This window comes from Uloborus diversus, chromosome 3 (assembly GCF_026930045.1).
Source record: "Uloborus diversus isolate 005 chromosome 3, Udiv.v.3.1, whole genome shotgun sequence".
NCBI lineage: Eukaryota > Metazoa > Arthropoda > Arachnida > Araneae > Uloboridae > Uloborus > Uloborus diversus.
Genome location: NC_072733.1, coordinates 173,207,217 through 173,228,563, shown reverse-complemented (window position 1 = coordinate 173,228,563; position 21,347 = coordinate 173,207,217). Strand labels below are relative to the sequence as shown.

General features: G+C 31.6%; 1 protein-coding gene across 1 annotated transcript in view; it reads left to right on the top strand.

Moving 5' to 3' along the window:
• The window catches only part of LOC129219293 (unconventional myosin-VI-like), a 92,028-nt gene that overhangs the window by 32,126 nt on the left and 38,555 nt on the right, over positions 1–21,347 (top strand). The window contains exons 11-22 of the mRNA XM_054853632.1: positions 101–258; positions 3,263–3,354; positions 4,162–4,234; positions 7,217–7,440; positions 8,354–8,648; positions 8,738–8,868; positions 10,333–10,540; positions 13,770–13,860; positions 15,483–15,633; positions 16,012–16,229; positions 19,174–19,252; positions 20,809–20,858. Of these exons, the coding sequence (XP_054709607.1) occupies positions 101–258; positions 3,263–3,354; positions 4,162–4,234; positions 7,217–7,440; positions 8,354–8,648; positions 8,738–8,868; positions 10,333–10,540; positions 13,770–13,860; positions 15,483–15,633; positions 16,012–16,229; positions 19,174–19,252; positions 20,809–20,858 (1,770 nt within the window). The remainder of the gene's footprint in view (positions 1–100; positions 259–3,262; positions 3,355–4,161; positions 4,235–7,216; positions 7,441–8,353; positions 8,649–8,737; positions 8,869–10,332; positions 10,541–13,769; positions 13,861–15,482; positions 15,634–16,011; positions 16,230–19,173; positions 19,253–20,808; positions 20,859–21,347) is intronic.

Sequence of the window (21,347 nt, the reverse complement as noted above, 5' to 3'; positions counted from 1 at the left end):
AAGTTTATGACACTTTAGAGATTCATTTTCAATGCCTTGTTTTTGCATGTGTTTTCAAACAGCCTTGTGCATGAAGTTTTGTAACCTACTTTTTCTGTAGGGTACCTTTGAAAGTGCATGAAGCTCAAAATGCTAGAGATGCTTTAGCAAAAGCAATGTATTCACGCCTTTTCGATTTCATTGTGCAATGTATCAACAAAAGCATTCCATTTAGTTCATCATCTTATTACATTGGTGTACTGGATATTGCTGGCTTTGGTATGTGCAAAGTAGATGGTTTTGATATTCTAAGTACATTTTAACTTTTCACATTTCAGATTTCTAAGTGTTTTTGTAACAATGGGTTGTTATTGAAATTTTAATAATTTGTTGCATGTATACAGGGTATAACTAAAGTTATGGTTTAAACTGCTCTAATTTAAAAACTGCTGGTAAGAATGACTTGATACTTTACCAGAACAGTTATCAGGCCATGGGATTTTGTTTGGGAAAGGAAAAAAAAAATAGTTCCAAAATGTGCCAACAGATGGCGCTTTCAGGATTTAAGTGGCTGTTGTGGAGGTATGCTAATTACTAAGACCTGACATGCTCATCACATTCTTGCAGTCAGCACCAGTCTTGCATAATATAGGCGAACGTGCGAATGGCATTCGCAGAAAATTTTTGGCTTCCAGAATTTTTTTTTCAAATTGCTAATGTTAATTAAAAAAAATATTTAAAGGGAATTTTTAAAAAGATCCCAGTTTATTTCTGTTGAAGCCTTTCTCTAAAAACCTTTTAAAGCACATGTGTGAAAAAAAATAATGGTTTTGGCAGTTTTCTTCTGTTGGTGAAAAATAGCAGAAACTATATGTTATTGTAAAAAAAAATAATTAAATGATTTGAGGCATTTTTGAGGGGGGAGGGGGCCTCTTTCATATTTGAATATAAATTTAATTCTTTATTCAAGGGGAAGTTAGGTAAAATAAATATTTGCAGAAAATTTTCCTGTTAAGATTTGTGTTTGCAGAAAGCTTTTAATTTTATCTAAGTCTGGTCAGCACATATAAATCTGGTGTGGTATATGCCGTTTTTCTTTTCCGGTTACCAGTAGCTGATCAAGGCAGATGGCTTATCGAACAACTAATGCAGTGAAACCTGTGTAAGTTGACCACTTGCAATGCACTACTTTAGTGGTCAACTTCAACAGGTGGTCAACTTACAAAGGTTGATTTATATGATAAAGGCTAATTCCATGCCTGAAAAAATGGTCAATTTATGCAGGTGGTCAACTTACAAGGGTGGTCAACTTCACAGGTTTTACTGTACCTAATTCATCCTCAAGGGGCTTGATTCATTTAACTCCTCTTTTTCTCTTGTCAATATCACTGTTTTCACTGTAAATACTTATAAATTGTTTGTAAACCCTTAGAATTGATTGTATCTTTTTAACAAACAACAGTTCCGTGTTTAACAAATCCGTCTCATAGACTTTTCCCCTTAAATTACTCTGACTGCAGCGTCTATCAGCACGTTTTGGGCCCTTTTTTTTTACTTCGCCAAACAAAATCCCATTGCCGTATGACTGTTTTGGTGAAATGTGAAGTTCCTCTAATCAGTTGTTTTAAAACTAGAGCATTTTGAAAACAAAACTTTAACTATAATCGCCATGTATATTCAGTTAAACTCCAATTAAACTTTTGAAAGTTTTGAATTAATACCCTTTTTTTTGTCAGAGATAATTTTATAAATTATTGAAAAGTAGCACATGTCTTTTTTTATGTAAGCATGCATGTATGTTGGTATTAAAGTATGATTTTTGTGTTTATACTTACAAAGTTAATTAGTATTAAGATGTTACTTGAAATTACTCAGTTAAAATGTATTGCTGGTTTACTGGAACAGTATTGATATTAGCTATAATACAGTAAAACCTCAATAAATAGTCAACCAGATAAGTGGTCACTCCGTTTAAGTCGTCATTTTCCTTTGGTCTTGACCAGGTTTCATTCAAAGTAATGTAAAATGATCCTCCTTTACTGGTCATGAAATTCAATTTTACCCCGTTTAACTAGTCACTCAAAAATTGTTTTCTAAAATTCCTTTTTCTTATCGGATTTTAGAAAATAGTGTCGGAAATAAATGAAATGCTGTGTGATAGTCTTTTTTTTTTTAATCTTAACTCCTCCCTTCTGGTCATTCAAAGCATACTTCTTACTGCAACTCAAACTTGTTCCAAGAATATGAATCTAACTCACCCAGCAAGACAGACAAAATATAATACCTGGAGACAGTTTGTCAGTATTTAACATGAGTTCAAGTTACAACAAAAGCAGAATTTTAAGCTTGAAGTATGTTAGAAGAGAGTTATTTTCAGAAAACAACTTCATAAGTCAACACATTGATGGAATGTTTTAATGTACCGAGAGTACGTTAGAATAAGCTGTTATTAATATTATGTAATGCCAGGTTGCTAACCTTTGGGAAACAATTTGAGGAGCATCTGTGGTGATTATGAGGAGCATTTTAAAATTCTGTGGATCAGCTTGGTATTTTACATAAAATTCAATGAACAAACTAAAACCACCTATCTAAAATTTGTTTTCAGCTTTGATAATCATTTTAAGCACTAGCATATAAATATAAAACAGCTTTTAACACTATGTCATGCTTGAAAACGCACGGCCGGTAAAGATAGCAAGCGGAGCAAGATAACTTTTTTGCAGAGCTTCGGAGTTTCGCTATTTTTGCGCTGCAGTTGGCAACCCTGTGTAATGTATAAATAGGCAAAAATATAACATGGTAACTATAACAAATGGTCTCCCCCTCCCTTTTTATTTTTTATTTTCCACTAATTTAAAGACATTGATTTCATAAGATATTGTTTTTCTCATTGAATTCTACAGCTATTCTTGAAAGTATTTGTAAGGCATTTTTTTTCTTTTCTTCCTAAATTTCTCTCTCCACATAAGTAGTCACTCCCTGTAAATGGTCAAAAATGTTTGGTCCCTTGAGTGATGACTTAACAAGGTTTTACTGTATTTTTGTTTAGTCTGATAAAGAGTTATGATGATGTCAATTCAATTCCTTCTTCATTTCCCCAATGCTATTTAAAAAAACCTCAAGAAAATAATGAAATCTCATATATACTTGCATACAAGTTGAGTAATTATCTCTTTGAAGTTGGTTTTTCACATTTTATCTACTAATTAATGTTATTAACCAAACTTTTATTATTGTATCAAAGTCATAATTTCATTTTTAAAACATATCCTCTCTTTAGAATACTTTCAAGTGAATAGTTTTGAACAGTTTTGCATCAACTACTGCAATGAAAAACTGCAGCAATTTTTTAATGAACGGATTTTAAAAGAAGTAAGCATAATTTTTAGTGCATTGTAGTAATTTTCTACATTATCAAGTTCACTGCCTGATGCAATTGTATGGTAATGCATCCTATTTCAAGAATTGAGGAATATTGAATTATTATTATTATTATTTGGTATCGTAAAATGTGTTTTTCTCTAGTTTATTGCTCTTGCTAAAAATTAACGAAAACAGCTGTAGCTAGTCTTGAAGTGGTTTTAAAGGATGGTCCATAATGACTTAAAAATAAGTTTTGCAAGCAAAAGCTAATTCTTAAAGCAAACAATCAATAGACTGTGACTAAGCACGCTACAAACCGTAATATATTTGAGCATTCAATTCTAATTTTCTCATGTAAAATTAAATTCAACATTTGAAAACTCTTTTATATGCATAACTCTTTTCTATGCTTTTATCTTTCATTATAACTACCGATTTCACGCTATAAAAACCAGCTAAACAACTTTTTGAGAGTTATTAGCATTTTTTAGCTTTATGTAATTGATTTCCAAGTTAAAATGGACAAAAATCGAGTGAGTGATATAATAATTCCGTGAAGATAAATTGTCAATAAGCTACAATATTGCAATTCAATATAAAAAAAACTTGCAATTACGAACAATTTTTGCGCCAATTAAAAATTAGTTTGACAATCTTTTTCTTTTTTTACTTTGGTTGTAAGAACTTAGTTTAACATTTGCCAAAATATTTTTACTACATCCTGTCCTTCATATTAAGACAAACTCCGTATTCTGGGCACTATTAAGAGTTTTTTTTTTCGAAGATGATGATTATTATTATTGTTTTATTAAACAGGAGCAAGCCTTGTATGAAAAGGAAGGTTTAAATGTAAGGAAAATAGATTATATTGATAATCAGGACTGCATAGGTAAGTTAGTATCCGAGCAATTTCCACTCTTACTTTAATTTTGTATAAACTTAACTGATTTTGTTTTTCTTTGTAGCTGAGTACTTTCACTCAATATTTGTTAGTAAAAATTACTTTATTTAAATTTTGCACTTTAAATTGAAAATAAATTTAGGTACTTTATTAAAAAATTGCAGCCATAAGGGGTGTTCAAATAAAATAGTATAAAATGTCCTAAGAACCAAATGGGTAAAAATTTGAATATGCCTTTTAGTATAGTGTAATGAAACATCTAGAGAGGACTTAGAAACTTATTTTTTTCCTTCTTATTTTTCTTGCAGAAGGAAAAAAAAGGAATTCAGAGCCCCACCAAAATATTCCAAAAGTTAATTAAATATTCGGATTTGTAAGCAATTTTTAGTAACGCTTGTAGAAAAGAGGCTTGGAACTCGCTCCAAATTTTTTTTCTTTTTTTCAAAATTGAAATCAGTTTTATGATTTCTTTGGTGATGTTAGGGGGTCCGGACTTCTATAGAAAGTTTTTCGAACTTGAAATGTTAAAGTAATTTTAGGCTATCTTTGGATATGTGAAGATTGGGAAAGGTTGGGGGGGCGCTGTCCAGAAAGCTATTCAACTAAACTTAAAAGGATGTAAGTTTAGGCTGTATCTAGTAGTGTAAGGACCTCCTCTAACTCCAATAAAGAGGGGATTCTACTCCAGAAATATTTTCAAATTTGAAATCAATTTTAGTCTATTTTTGATGACGTTGAAGAGAATAGGAAATGTTCGGGAGCTTTCTGGATATTTTCCGAAGCCGATGTTTCAAAAACTCAAATGTAGGCAATCTTTAACGGCATAAGTTTCCAAACGTTCCCAAAAATGTTGGGAAATCAGATGGTTTTCCCGTCCCCCCTTGCAACTTTTTGAAAATGACGCCCTAAAAGCGCGACTTAAGCCATTGTTTGAAACACAATGTTGTGAGAGAGAGTTTGGAGAGGGTTTTCCGACCTGAAATCTTTTTCGAAACTGTTGCTCATTTTAAGCTCTTCATCACTGAGAGAAAAAGGTTTTGTGGTCTTCCCGCAGAAATGTCGAAAAAAAGAAATTTGGAGTCAACTGTGATGACGTTAGGTGATTTCGTGGACATTTGAAGTCCCTACCTTAGAATGTTTCTGAAATTTAAGTTTCATGTCTATTTAAGTTTCAAAAAACCAACTTTAATCTATTTTTAGAGACATAGAAGGGGATTTTAAAGTTCAAATTTGATGTCCTAAATACACAACTTTCAACAATAATTAGACTTTCTTTAATCACGTTACAGGAAAGGTCAGGGCTTGACCGCCGTCAGGAGTTTGTTGGTATTTAATTTTAAAAACTCAATATTAGTCTAAAAGATGAGATGTAAAGGGATAGATTGGGCGTTGTACCTTGGAAATGTTTCGGGACTCAAAGCCTAAAATTCACGTTTGAACTGTTTGGTGATGTTAAAGGATCGGAAGGTTAGGTTGCTCTTCTCGAAAAATGTGACATTTATTGAGAGTTTAACAAGGCAATTTCAAGCTGTCTTCGGTGGATCAAAAATCTCCGGCCTCGTGACACATTTTAAAGCCATCTTTGGCAAGGTTAGACAGTAAAAAAAAGGGGGATTGAAAATGGATCTCTCTACAACGCTGTTTTAGGCTATGATTGGCTAAGTTAAGGGAGAAAGGGATGGTAAGTGGCTCTCCTCTGGAAATTTTTCAAAATTAAAGTCATGGAAATGCATTTTAAGCTTTGTGACTGTAGGAAGGAGCTTAAAGTTCGACGACATTTTTCTAATTTGAAGTTTTAGAAATGCAAATTTAGGGTCAATTTGGTTTCTCAAAAGGACTTGTAACTCCCTTTTGGACCCGTGTTTGAGCGAATTACTTAATGTTGACAAACTTAGAAGTTGCCAGCCAGGGTATGAGCAAGACTCAACCCCTTCCCTAGATCCAATGCTTCTATATTATCAAATTTGGATTCTCTTTTTCACTGATAGATTACGATAAGATAAAGAGGCCCTTTACATTTGATTAACCATACTCTGATTCATGGGAAGAAAAAGTTGTACATTAAAAATCATTACTTTTGATGTAAATGTGAAAGACTTTGCCTGTAGATCATTTTTCTAATTAAAATCCTTTCCGTAAAATGAATGACTAAATGTGAAACTCTCTGTTTAAAGGAATTTGTTGATAAACAGTAAAGCAAGCAATTATTATTATTCAAGTTGTGAATAAGTGTTTTTATAAAATTTACATAAAATTTATTCTGTCATAGTGAAGCAATTGTGGAAACAGAGAATTCTATCTTACAAATGATAGAGAAAGCACCCACCATTTATGACCTCTCTCCTTTTACTCTTGTAGTCACTTTCCTTTAAAAAAAAACTCCCCCCCCCTTAAATAAGGTGGTTTCTAAGGAACTTACTTAAAATAAAGTGGTAGCTTCATCATATAACAAAAGCTTATTAAATTTATTGTTTCTTCCACAATAGTTAACTTTAAAAGTAAAAAAAAAAACATGGTCCGTTGACTTTACAGTCCACCTTACACCTTTCCCTTTTATCTTGCTACCTCTTTCAGTTTGTAGCTTTAGGCAAAGGAAGAGAAAAAACAAACAATAGTGCTGAGATTGTCCACAAGAAAAAGACGTTTTAAACATGTTTTATTAGAGTAATTTTATTACCATAGTCGTACCAAAACCTTACAATTTGAAGACCTTTTTTTTGCCTGCAGTAGTAGATCCAAAACATGATTTCAGTAGTGGGAAACTGTGTGGAATTTTTTCGCCTCGAAAGTGGGAAATTGCCGCCCAGGGCGGAACACCCCCTCCGCCCCTCCCTAGCTACGCCACTGGGGATGTCCCTTCCCCCCCTTCAGTGTGCCACTCATTCGCATTCATTCGTTGAAACATGTCTATAGTGACTTTCAATAAGTTTTTAAACTAGTTATTGACATATGTTATCACTTTACTTGCAGAGTTACTGGAAAATAAAGGAAGTGGAATTTTTGATCTACTTGATGAGGAAAGTAAACTTCCAAAATCTAGTCATACACACTTTACTAGTAATGTTCATAATCAAAATAGTAGCCATTTTCGCTTAGATGTTCCAAGAAAATCAAAGCTCAAGTACCACAGAGAAATCCGTGACAATGAAGGGTTTTTAATCCGACATTTTGCTGGTGCGGTTTGTTATGAAACAGTAAGTAAATATTTGTTTCTTTGAATTTCAATTTTTTTTTAAATCATATGTTAATGGGGAAAAAAATAGGAGAGAGGGGAGATATAGGTCAAAATTACAGAATGATTTCATTTTTGGTGGCAAAGAGGGAAATTCTTATGTTTGATAAAGGGTGATTTTTGGAATTTTTTGCCATTGTTTTTGAACAATGATTAAAAAGTAAAATAAATTCAATTTTCAATATTATTTAGTCAAAATTAAGTTCTTTGTACTGTATTTTTCTTAGATTTAACTGCACTCTCTCAGCTATGTAGGCTTGAAATTTTATATTGGGAGTAAATTTGAAGAAAATGCTTGAGCTTAAAATATTACAATTAAAGAAAAAAACATTAACTGTTGGGACTCAATGAATTATAATGCTTAACAGTGTGAAATAATTAATTTAATGTAATTTTAATGTGAACTAATTGTTTTATTTTCACATGAAAGACATGCTTTGTTTTCAAAAAATTATTTCATCATTAAAAATATATTCAAAATAATTTAGAACCTTAGACAATTGAGAGTGGTATGGCTGTTACAAAATCTGTGATGAGATATGTGAAAAAGAAGGCTTTTGTAGTTCTGAAAAAACTTGTTTTATATTAATGAAATAAACTTATTTTTGAAAATAATAATCTGATTTTACTTATTTCTGATCGAATTACTCTTAGCATTAAAAATATCTCAAGACTCTTAAGTTCTGCATAGAAATGTCACTTTCGACTGCTATGCTATTTAAAAAGTGGACTGCTTAAGTGATTAAAGTGGTATTTGTTCTTGTGAAGAGTGGAAAATAAATAAGTTGAAAGCTTTTCTTTCACCTTCATAAACTCAGTTGTGTGAAAAGGCAAATTATAGTTTAAAAATTCATTGACTTATTTCTTTATTTTAGGTTTCTTTCATTGAGAAAAATAATGATGCATTGCATGCATCATTAGAAAGTGTTATGTTGGAAGCTGAAAATGTATTTGTGCAAAATTTATTTAAAAATGAATCAACTGCTCGGCAGACAAGAGGGAAGTTGAACATCAACAGTGTTGGAAGTAAATTTCGAAGTCAATTGCAGGAGTTGATGGCAAAATTACGAAATACTGGTACACATTTTGTACGCTGTATTAAACCAAATTTTAGAATGGTGCATCATTGCTTTGAGGGAAATCAGATTCTCATTCAACTGCGTTGTTCAGGTACAAATAATTCTTGGTTTGCAGGTGACAATTTTTTAATCAGCATTCAGAATTATTCTCTTTATTTATTTATTTATTTATATTTATAGGGATGACTTCTGTCTTAGAACTGATGCAACAAGGATATCCTTCCCGTGCACAATTTTCTGATCTGTATGAAATGTATAAACAGTATTTGCCTCCTGATCTTGCTCGTCTAGATCCGCGCTTATTTTGCAAGGTAAATAAATGTGAGCTTTGCTTTATTGAACATATTTTATTTATTTTTTTTTCAAATATATTTTGGCCTGAGTCATAAAAATTGTTTTGAGTTGATAAATTTTAAACTTTTTTTTTGTACTTTAATTCAAAACAGTCAACTCAGTGAAATCTGCAGAGCTTAAGACCAAACAATCTGTATATTTTAGATTTTTTGCAAATTTCAGCTCACTAATGTATTCCTTACACTTGTAATGTTTCACTGCAAAACTATGTTCATTAAAAAGAAAACAATACCTACATCAGGGGTTTTCAAACAGGGTGCCGCAAGAATTGGCAAGGAGTACCACAATGAGTGCAGGTTTTGTGGCAATTCTCTTCGGGTTTCAGGAGGTTTATTAAAATAATCATAAAACCAATACAGCAGCAACATTATTGATTTTACTGAACAAAGAAACTGTACAAGTTTTGTTTCCCAAATGTTTGATCTGTAAACCTTTTGCAATGCTGCAGATATTAAGTCGTAAGACTTAATTCTTCTGTCACTTGCTGCAGCATGTCACCATCAATGTTTATTCATTTTCCAACAAGATGGGACATCTCCTCCTCTTATCTGACAGACGTTCCCCATTTCCTCAATAACAAGCTTCCCAGTCACTGGATTTGACGAGGTACTGAAGACGACAATCACCTTCTTCTGTGACCACCATGCTCTCTGGGCCTAACTGCAAGCAAATTTGTTCAGCATTATATCAAAGATGGTAAGTTTATGCCACCATGAGCCACATGATTAGAAAGATTTATGCCTAAAGATCACAACCGCATTTCCTAAGATTGATTGTGACATGTTACAGCGAGTGAAAAAAGAATGAAACTTTAGACTTGATGTCTGCCGCAATACGAAAGATCCCTATATCAGACATTTTGGAAGCAAAATTTTTACATTTTCAGTCTCCAGTAAAGTAAGCATAGTTGCTGTATTGGTAATATTTTTGTTTCAATAAGGCTCCCAAACCCCAGAAAAATTTTGATATGAATATGCATATAACAAAGATGGACTAATTATTTAAAGGGTGCTGCCATGAGTCGAATAAGTTTGAGAATCCCTGACCTACATGTAAAAGAAAAATATAGGATGCATAGTAAAATTATTTTGAACAGTAAGTTCTTCCTTAATTTTTAAACCTGAGTTTTTTAATTATTTTTATTATTTTGAGTCATTTCATATTTTTAAGTGTCACTTTACAATTGAAGATCTAAGTGTAGAAATAAGTCTTTTAAATGAGAGATGAATAATTAATATGCTAAAAATGTAAAATTTATGATAGCAACATATTTTCATATTAAATTCCTACTCAGTGCATAGTTGCAAATTTGATTGTCTATTTCTCAAATCCTGTATAGATTTTAGGTTTGGCAGATTTAAGAAAGTTCATGGTGCAGATTCATATTACTTTCCTCACTTCTCGAATTTTCTCCCATACAGGCTTTGTTCAAGGCACTTGGGTTAAATGAAAATGATTTCTGTTTTGGATTGACTAAAGTCTTCTTCAGGCCTGGAAAATTTGCTGAATTTGATCAAATCATGAAGTCGGATCCAAAGAACTTGGCATTTCTAGTTAAAAAAGTACAAAAATGGCTATTGGTGTCAAGGTGGAAGAAAGCAATTTGGTGTGCTTTATCTGTTATAAAATGTAAGTATCAGTCATTTAATGTATGTGTGTTTGTATTTTTATTCTATGTATAAAAGTTCACAAAACCACTAATTTCTCACTTTTTTTCTAATTTGTTTTCAACTGTGTTAATCTACTGAAAAATATATTTTGCTCTTTAGCTGTTAATTCATTATTTTCAAATAATCTTTTCACACAAACTCTGTTCAGTAAAACTACACTTACTGAATTGTAACTTTTTAATTATGTTGGAAAGCTGTTAAAGCCCGTGAGAAAAAATCTGTTAAGAGTTCCGTTTGCTCAAATGGTTGTATTTTGCATCTGCAAATCCAACCTGTAATATTGCATGTAATGCAAAGTTAAGGAAAATATTTTTGATTTACATATTTGTTTTTGTTGATAGATTTGAATGCAAAAACATTTTCACAGACTCATTTTGTGTGCATAAGGGGTATTTTACGAATAAGCTTACAGTGATCTCTCGCTTATACGCTACCTCTGTTATACACGTTTATCACTTACACATGTTTTTCTCACGGGCCCAGCCAGCAATGTAATAAAACAATGTTAACTAGTGTTCATTTATACGCGAAACCTAAAATGCACCTTTCACTTATCCGGGATAAATTTTTTTCAAGTTTTAGTTAAATCGCCTATACACGCTTTGCTTACCTGAAGATTTGTTCCCTTCTTGTTCTGTCTCTTGAAATGCATCCATACGCCTTTATTCCATTGTGCGGATTCTTCCAAGAATGTGTTCTTTTTCGCACAAGTGTGCAATAGGAGGTGGAATTTTAGTCTTGTAATTGACATTGAGTGGGGAGAGCAGGTTGCATACGAAAAGAATGATGTCACTAAAAGTCAAAAAGAATGATGTCACTAAAAGTCAAAAAGAATGATGTCACTAAAAGTCGTAGGTTTTCGCTTATGCGTGAATCTCACTTGTGTGCGAAAATTTCTTTGTCTTCTTTGGTCACTGTGTGTATATCAATTGCTGTAATGAGATGCTTAAGAACATGGCATTGTAAGGAAAACAAACAAGAAACTAGGCATTTTTCTACTGAGGAAACTAACATAAAATTCAAGTTATGAATAGATAAAACTGGAATATAGAAGTAACTCTAAGTTATTTTTCTTTTTTGACCACTTCTTATTGAGGTAGTGAAAGCCAAGCTAAAATTTTACATACCAGTTTAATGAAACTTAACATTATCATATTTTGTATGCGTCATTTTCCTCATTGAACTGTCACATCAAAATCCTATGTTTTCAAAGTTATGGATATAAGTGCTAAAAATAAGCTTGGTGTTTGATAATTTTATTTTAGGCATAAAGTCATTGTTGCGTAGTGCTGTAATTAATTATAACAAAATTCCTTTGAGATACTTTCTTGATCCATTGATTGCAATTTGGAAGAGTGTTAGGTGGAAACTTATCACCCATGTCTTTATTTTTCAACTAATATTACTTTTACTACAATCTTGTACCTTCTCATAAAATTTTCAACCCATTATCTTGAAATTTATTGTATCATAATGCTTTCATGAATTTTTAGAACTTTCTCAATTATGAAAAACTGGAAGATGTTTAGCTCTGATTATGTTTTGCCATTTCAAAAATTCCTCATCTGCATCTTTATAGAGAATGTATTTTTGAATATTTTTAGCCAAACGAATTCAGTGAATAAGTTTTGTATTCAATATTTTTTATGATGGTTCATAAACTTTGATGGAATACCAAATTTTAAACAGCATCTTCTTTCTTAGCACTTTTATCTACCTAATCAAGAGTTAATTAGCTTTTTGAAGTATAAACCCACTCATTCAGGAAGTTACCACCCTATAACCGGGGCTAAGGCAGAAATACATGAAATACTCTGCCAGCTCAGTCAATTCCAGCCGAGGATTGCAGTTTCGTGCTTATTAGCACTCATCAGCCCGGCACAGGAAGTGACTGAGCTGGAGGTGGAAAACCTCTTTAGGAGGCCAAGAGTGCCAAACAAACTGGTAGCTGATATAGAATAAGCACTGACCAGACGAGTGACCGAAGCAATGGTTCGGTTCAACTCAAAGATTGAAGGCAAAGCATGGTATATTTAGTAAGGTACCGCCCTATAGCCAGGGCTAAGGCAGAAATACATGAAATACACCAACAGCTCAGTCAATTGCAGCCGAGGACTGCAGTTTCGTGCTTATTAGCACTCGTCAGTCCGGCATAAGAAGTGACTGAGGTGGAGGTGGAAAACCTCTTAAGGAAACAAATAGTGGCAAACTGGTAGCTAATATAGAATTAGCACTGACCAGACGAGTGACCGAAGCAATGGTTCGGTTCAACTCGAAGACTGAAGGCAAGGCATGGTATATTCAGTAAGTTACCGCCCTATAGCCGGGGCTAAGGCAGAAATACATGAAATACACCTCCAGCTCAGTCACTTCCTATGCCAAGCTAATGAGTGCTGATAAGCACAAAAATGCAGTCCTTGGCTGGAATTGATTGAGCTGGCGGTGTATTTCATGTATTTCTGCCTTAGCCCTGGCTATAGGGCAGTAACTTACTGAATATACCATGCCTTGCCTTCAGTCTTCGAGTTGAACCAAACCATTGCTTCACTCACTCGTCTGGTCAGTGCCAATTCTATATTAGCTACCAGTTTGTTTGGCACTCTTGGCTTCCTTAAGAGGTTTTCCTCCTCCAGCTTAGTCACTTCCTATGCCGAGCTGATGAGTGCTAATCGGCTGGATTTGACTGAGTTGGCAGTGTATTTCATGTATAAACCCACTTACCTAGATTTTTTATTACTACATGAAGAGAAAAATTTAAATTTAATAAAAATGTTAGAAACTGATTTAAGAACTTTACTGAGAATAAAAAGGAAAGACTAAACGTTTGTGTAAGGAATTGATGTTTGATGTAATTCACCCATGTAGTGTGGTTGAAATTTCAAGATGTCTCAGTGATTTAATACTTCCAGAATTTACGTTCTTATAAAAACCAGTTTTACTGCATTGAGATATATTTAGAAAAAAGTATTTTGAGAAAACGGGGCAAACAAAATTTTAGGTTATGGTTTAAATGTGTGTTATAAAAGAATGTGTACCCAACTGGGCCTCTATTAGTTGTGTCATATCTGTTGCAAAAATGTATTGATCTAGAAATTATCCAACCTATATTTAAATAATAGTTACTAAAATGTTTTATATTCATTTTGTTTCTCTCAATGAATTTGTACAAAAGTTTCCTTAATTTTCAGTAAAAAATAAAATCCTGTACCGTCAACAAAAGCTTATTCTTATTCAGAAGAATTTCCGTATGTGCATTGCAAAACGTAAATATAAGCCAAGGTAAGTTAATAACCAAATTATCATCTTGCAGTGAAAGCTTAACTTAGTTCTGTTATTATGATACATATATACATTACTGTGAAAGTGGGAAATTTTGTGAATGTTGACATTAGCCTGCAAATATCAACGTTCACGTTGCAAAGACATCAACGAAAGACCAAATATTTCTGGTGAATCACCGGGGAAAGTCGACATTCTATAATTTTGGTCTTGCATGGTAACTAGTATGCTTTCAGCAAAACTCAATTTAAACTTTTTTTGCTGTGTGACTCACACACACACACAAAAAAATGATATGAGAGGGGAAGTTGTTTCAGTGGGAGTTATTCAAAAAATCAGTTAAAATGCTATAAAGTTAAAATAGGTTCAAATATCTGAAAGTACTTCTCTAGATTTATTAAATTCCGTTTCATGTGCTATCTGATAGAATGTGGTACGTTTACAAATTAAATTTTACTTAATTAATTAGTAAATTTGGTCAGACACAGTAGTGCAATGAAGGGAAGAATTTAGGAGTAGAAAAAAAAACCCCAGAGCCCTTGGTTTTAATGTATACTGCAATCTTAAAACAGTTTATATACAAATAAGAATTTTTATGACCCCCCTCCTCCCCCCCCCCCACAAAACGAAAAGTAAATTTTGAATTTGCTAGCAGTCAGACATATTTTCCAGTTTAAGTCCTACAAGAGCCCTCGCAACCATTAAGAAGCTTTAAGAGAATTTTTCTTGCAAATCATATTGGTTGAAAAAAATTTTAATATCGTCTGTAAATGATAGAAAAAGCTAGAACTATCAATTAATATTCCTTATCTTACTTGAAGATGTCTGAAATGTCTACCAAATTGAATGTTTCATGAATTGTTGATGTGATGACATTTACATTGTAATCAGTAAATGCTTCAAAATCAAGTTAAAAATTTGAAACTTTTATAATCACTCAATAGATTGATCTTTTGAGCAGAATTATTTCATAACACGATGAGCAATGTAATCTTTCGTGACACTTTCCCTGGCAGAGGATGTGAAATGCAGTACACATTAAATATTTTTCACATTGTTATTCTTTTCTGAATATGTGTCAGAAAAGAATGTGAATGAATAAGTGTCAAACTTATTTAAAGCATATTTCGGAAATATTTTCATACAAACTAAGGAAGGGAGTTATGAAGAATGATTTGATTAATCTCTACAATTTCAAAATAAATAAAATGCAATGCTACGTCATATTACAGAGAAGAATATTTCCCATGATTTAAGTTAAAATGTTACAAGCAGGAATAAAATTAATAGATAAATGTTTTAAGTTCAAGAAGAAATAACATTAGCAATATTAAAGAAAATTTGCAACCGACAAGTTCAAGAAGAAGCAATAAGTGCAATGTTTATGGTTACTTATATAGTGTTTCAATATCATAACCTACAGTTATTGTAAGATTTCTTAAGCATTTGCTACTGTTTATTTATTTATTAGTTTAATTTAGAAATATACTTTTTTTCTAGACAAATTTAATCCACTTGCATGATTTTTTTATTTTAAAAATAATTGTTGTTTATTTTCCCATCAAAAGTATTTAACTTATAAACATATTGTCTTCAAAATATTTTTATCTTGATTAAAACAGGTACTCATGCATTATCAAAGTACGTAAATTGTGTGACAGATTGAATTCAATGTCAGAAGTAGTTGCTATGCTGAAGAAAGATAAGGAAAAATCATTTGCTGAAATCAAGACTCTTGAAACTAATATGAAAAACTTCATAAAGCAAATCAAAGTAAATGAAGTTTATTATAGTTTAATTATTATTTATAATTTAATAATAATGTAAATTATATAAATGTTTATTAATATGATTTACTTAACTTATCAATTTCATTTCTTTAATAAAGAGTTCTCTACAAATGATGTAATGCTTTCGGGAAGGGGGTTACAAAAAGTGTAACATTGAACATTTTTAATAACAATGTGCTTATTAAAAAACAGCCTGACGTGACAAGAGGAGAGTAAAGGGCTAAGGGAAGTATGACAATTTGACACAAGGGGGAGTAGTTTAATTTATTGAAAAAAAAAGTATGACATCATTTGTGGAAAGCTCCTAAGCAGTTGTTCACTAATTTTAGTATTAAAAACAGTAATTTCTGGATTTTTTTAGGCGTCCAACATGACAGCAACTGATCTAGAAAAAAGATACTCAGAGTTTGTAAAAGTTGTTGATGATTTATTGGTTAACCTGCAAAGAAAGGTGGAGCAGCAAAAAATTGCTGAAGAACAAGAGAGAATACGAAAAATACAAGAAGAAATGGAAAAAGAAAGACTCAAAAAAGAAGCAGAGAAGCAAAAGAAGTTAGAGGAAGAAGAAATGAAAAAAAGGTATGGTTCTTTAGATTTTGGGCGATCCAGATATATATTGAAAGCATAGAACAAAAGCTCTTTTGATGCACCAAGAACTCCTGATTCTCTGAAGTGAGGGACTGCTATAAACTGTCCGAGATGCCTCATCTTTTCAGCAGCCTTACAAAAATTTATTTTGATTTAGTCTTTCTAACTAAGTAATTTTCAAAGCTTGTACTGGTGTTTAATAGCACATTAGTGGTATTAAATAGTAGGGGAGACTGGGGAAACTTATATACAGTTGGATCTCTGTTTAACGACGCTCTATTTAACGACGGCTTTTCACGGTCCCAGATGGTCCACTATAGTGTTAAAAGCATTCTATTTATGGATGATTTCTACTTAAGGACGATTTTTTGTGGTCCCTTGAAAGTCGTTAAACAGAGAGCCTATAATTCCCACTTTAGTTCTCAATTATTTTCTCTGCTGCAAATTATTAGATTTTTAAAGGTGTGAACAATGGTAATTTTTTCCTCTACCTTACAGTATTTTTTTAGTTGAAATTAAACAGATAGTTTTGGTAAAGTATTTTTTTTTTCAATATCTTTTATAAAAGGATCATGTATCCCCTCATCAAGAGAGACATGATCCTTAAATGGGGGATACTTGATCCCACTGAGAAAATGCATAGACTTTTCATGAAATCAGCAGTTTTCTTATGGATTTTAGTTTTTTACATAACGTTTCTAAAAAATAACACTATTTCTAATTTTCTTTATTAGATTATAATAATTTGAACACGAAATAACATTGGTTTAAGTTCCACTAGGAAATTTGTAAAAAAATGTACACAACTTTAATGAACTTATGACGCTTTTGATCAGTTATTTATTCTGTAATACAACTGTGAATAATATATTTTATAAATAAAACTAACAATTTTTTAAAGTAGCGTGTTGAAGCTAAAATTACAACAAATAATTTACAAAAAATAGGATGATAAGCATAAAAATCAACTTATTTCCTTCTTGTCTTGCAATAATAAAGTTTTGTCAATTTAAAAAAAGAGGGAAGAAAAATGTAAGTATCAGTATACTTATAAAAAAGAAAAAAAAGCCTAGCATGTTTTCAAAACCTGAAAAATCAAATGTGAACAATTGGTTTGTTGTAGTTCTTAAAGTTCAGCTGAACCCATCTGGATGTGTGCAATTTAACACATTCATTCTCATTTACTACACTTTTGTCAAATTTTCATGAAAATAGATTGATTAAGCATGTTACTTTTTCACTTTAGAAAACTTATTTCAAGCCCTAGAAATCCAACTTAGCAATCTATCCGCAAATGGGCTACATAATGGGCAACTAACTTTTTTGATGTAAATCTAACGATAGCAAAATCTTTTTTTTTCATTCAAACAAGGATTTGACATCTATTTCAACTTATTCAAGCTCATTTGGCTGATCAAAACATAACTCATGAGTAGAGTTAGTTTATGTTTAGGTGTTTGAGGTGTTATGTGGGTTACAAGTGCAAACCTGATATTTTTTATTGTTTAGCATATTTATTACAGTGATTATATAAATCTATCACTCATACTATGATACATTTTATTATGTTAATATGGATTTGAATGTTTAAAGTTACTGTCAACTACGTAAACAACAGTTATATTGTTTTCATTGTGTTTATATTGTCATATGGATACTTGATCCCTGGGATCATGTATCCCTCTAAACGAAGGGATAAAGTATCCCTAATATGCGATTTTTACAAGCATACTTGTTATATTATTAACAATCAGTGGCAGTTTACTAAACATGTGTCTTAATTATTAAAGTCTGTCTACACTTAACATTACACTTCGCTATTTTTTAAGTTGTCTGTAACAGATGATGTGAACTTCAAGTAATAATAACTTCAGAATGCTTTCCTTAAAAAAAGTTTCCCTTGACACATTCAGACAATCATTTTTTGAAGTAAAACAAAATGGCTAAAAAAGACGAAGTGTTGCCCAGTTTTTATGTACAAGTATAGTGCTAACATTATTGTCGGGTTTCAAATTACTTAACTCCTTCCCGCTTGCTCCTGTGAACATGCCGTGCTGGGGTTTAGACCTCCATTTCTCGCTCCCATGATATGCATGCTCGGGTGTGCAATATTAATGCGACGAAACTATTAAAACCAATTCATTTATATTGCCCGGAATACATTTTATTTCTCTCTTTATACAGTAGATGGCAGCACCCAGTTCATTTTAAATGTAATTGCAGATTTTAAATTTAATTGCAGAGATGAAGAAAGGAAGTTTGGTACTAACTTACCAGATTGTGACGTTGGCCTCTGTATCTCAAGCTTTGAAATTTACCACACAATAAAAATTTACTTATCTTTACTTATATTACACAAAAGATTAATAAAATTCTTTTTTAATGCTTAAAAGACATATTTCTTAAATTTTTTGCTGCTTGCCTAAGCTTGCTTGTTGACTTTTCATAAAATTTTAAAAATTTTCAAAATTTCAATCTAAATATATTGAAAATGAAAAATTGAATGCACATGTTGTTCATACACTTAATTTTATATCATTTTCTTAAATGAAAAAATAGACACTTTTATGACCGTTTTCTTAAAAATGATCCAATTCTTAAAGGGTTAATGATTTTGGTACATTTTTGGCTGTGGGATCATGTGTCCTCAGGGATCAAGTATCCCCAGTCTCCCCTATGTATGTGGCCATATCTGCTGCTTATAGCATTTTTGTATGCCTACTACTCTTTGTAAACTTATTTTTACTAAATTCAATTCTGTATTAGCTTTAAACTAATATGATTAAATTGCAATTCTTTAACATAATTCATTTCAAAATTCAATCCCAATTTTTTCTTCATTCAAGAAATATAGCTGGAAATGTCTTTTTAAAATAGAAATCTACAACAAAAAAATAATAAAATTGTGCTAGCAATATAAATGTTTGTTTAATAGGAAAATTGAACTAGAAGTCCAAAGGAAGTTTGAAGAAGAGTGTAAAATCAAGGAAGAAGAGGAGAATTCAAGGCAAATGGTTTGTAGACATGTTTTGTAGTACTTATGCTCTGTTTTTATTTAACCCTTCTGACAGCGAACAGGAGAACACTCAAAATTATTTTTATATCAAAAGCAACCGACCTTCAATATCAATATGTTCAAAAAACATTTTTGGACTCAAAATGGCAAGCCACAAATATACTTGTGATGACCTTTTCCCTTCCCCCTCAACAACTCTAGTGTGTTAATTGAATGTGGGATGAGCTGTTCATCGACTTTAATAGGAAGTGTGTTACTGTTTGGCACAGACAAGAGCCAGCATGGTTTATAGAACCTTGTCTGCAAATATAAGTACAATGAATTGCACTTTCAAGTATATTTAACATAATTTGATTACTTTATTTAAAACATCCGCTTATATGTTTTAATATTACATTGTTTGATTAAGAAAATAAGTTATCATGAAACTTAAACCTGTGTGCATACAAATATATACAAACAAAAATTATAAAACCTTAGATGACAGGTAAAATTTTTAGGAATCATACGTACTTATTTCTCAGAGTTTCTCTTTTAGAAGAAAATTTGGTGTAACAGGGCTTGACCATGCATCATTTTGCAATAAATTTTCAATCTTAAGAGGAAGTCAAATCATAAAACTAGTACTGAAATGATAATAATAATGATAATTGTAAACGGAGAAAAAAAAGTTTGTACTTTTCAGTATACCAATGATACATATCTTCTGCACTCTCATATATGAAAATGTAATGGATTTGAAAATTCAAGCGCGTTTTTCTTATTCAATTTTGAATGTGTTATGAACTTCATTTTTAACTAAATGACTAATTCTTCAATTCTAAATAACAGCCAATCTATTTTTTCATTGAACTAACCATTTATGCTATTAATTTAAATTAATCTTCATCATTTTATAAATTAGTAAATATCACAATGTATCAGACCTTTTATAGATAACTTCTACATAAATGCTGACACCTTGTAAATTGGGTACCTACTATTATCTGGATCGAAAGATGGATTGGGTGAGATGGCAGTATTCAATGACTACACAAATAACCTGACATAACACAGCTAAACTTTTTCTTTTGGAAGTTTTATCCTAAGCGATTATCATTTACTGGAAGAAAGTATGAAATATTGATTATCTAAAGCCCAGCATTACAATTGCCACTCTAGATGTTAACATAAGTATTACTAATGTGAAAACGACTACACTGTCTTTATATTCTCTGCATTGAAGAGTCTTTATATTCTTGCATCTGAAAGTTTATTAAAAGAGCCATAAAGCATTCTAAATCGATCTAACCATTTATGTTATTAACTTAAATTAATCTTCATCATTTTATAAATTAGTAAATATCACAATGTATCAGACCTTTTATAGACGCCCTCTACATAAATGCTGCCATCTTGTAAATTGTGTACCTACTCGTCTGATCCCATTTTACATTTTCATTACTTGTTTTGTCTCTTATTCAATCCTGTTCCTAGCTCAAAGTTGTAATACAGTTATGCAAATTGTTATGTTTCAGTAATATATACATTTGTTTTTATTTATGATTTTATTAGAAGGATTATCATGCTGAATTTCTTCAGAAAGAAGAGGAACTTTTAAAAAGGTAAGTATATGTACATGAACATATGCATGTTTTGGGTGCAAAGTAAAATTTTTATCCAAATAAGTGCAATATTGATGGTGCATAAATAGGACATGAGCACATTTTTTTTATGTTAAGTTCCATATTATAGAGTAGAAAAAAACAGGGAAACCTGATACTTATATTTTATGCATATAGCATCTGTCAGAAAAAGACATAAGGGTCATTCCATGTCAAGTGATCAAAAATTTTTTCATCACATTTTTGTATTTCTTTGAAATTTGGCTTATTGATTGTACCTTTCAAGGTTATCAAAAGCCCAAATTTTTAGATTTTTATCTCTTCTATTTTTTATTTATGAGACTTTGATTTCTGGAAAATCCCTCTTTTTTTTCATGGATGCTTGAACATAAAATGGACGATAACTCAGCACCAAGTATAGATAAAAAGATTTGGTGAAAAGCATTTTAAAGTAGATTAGTTGCTGTTTAATATGATATGTAACATGAC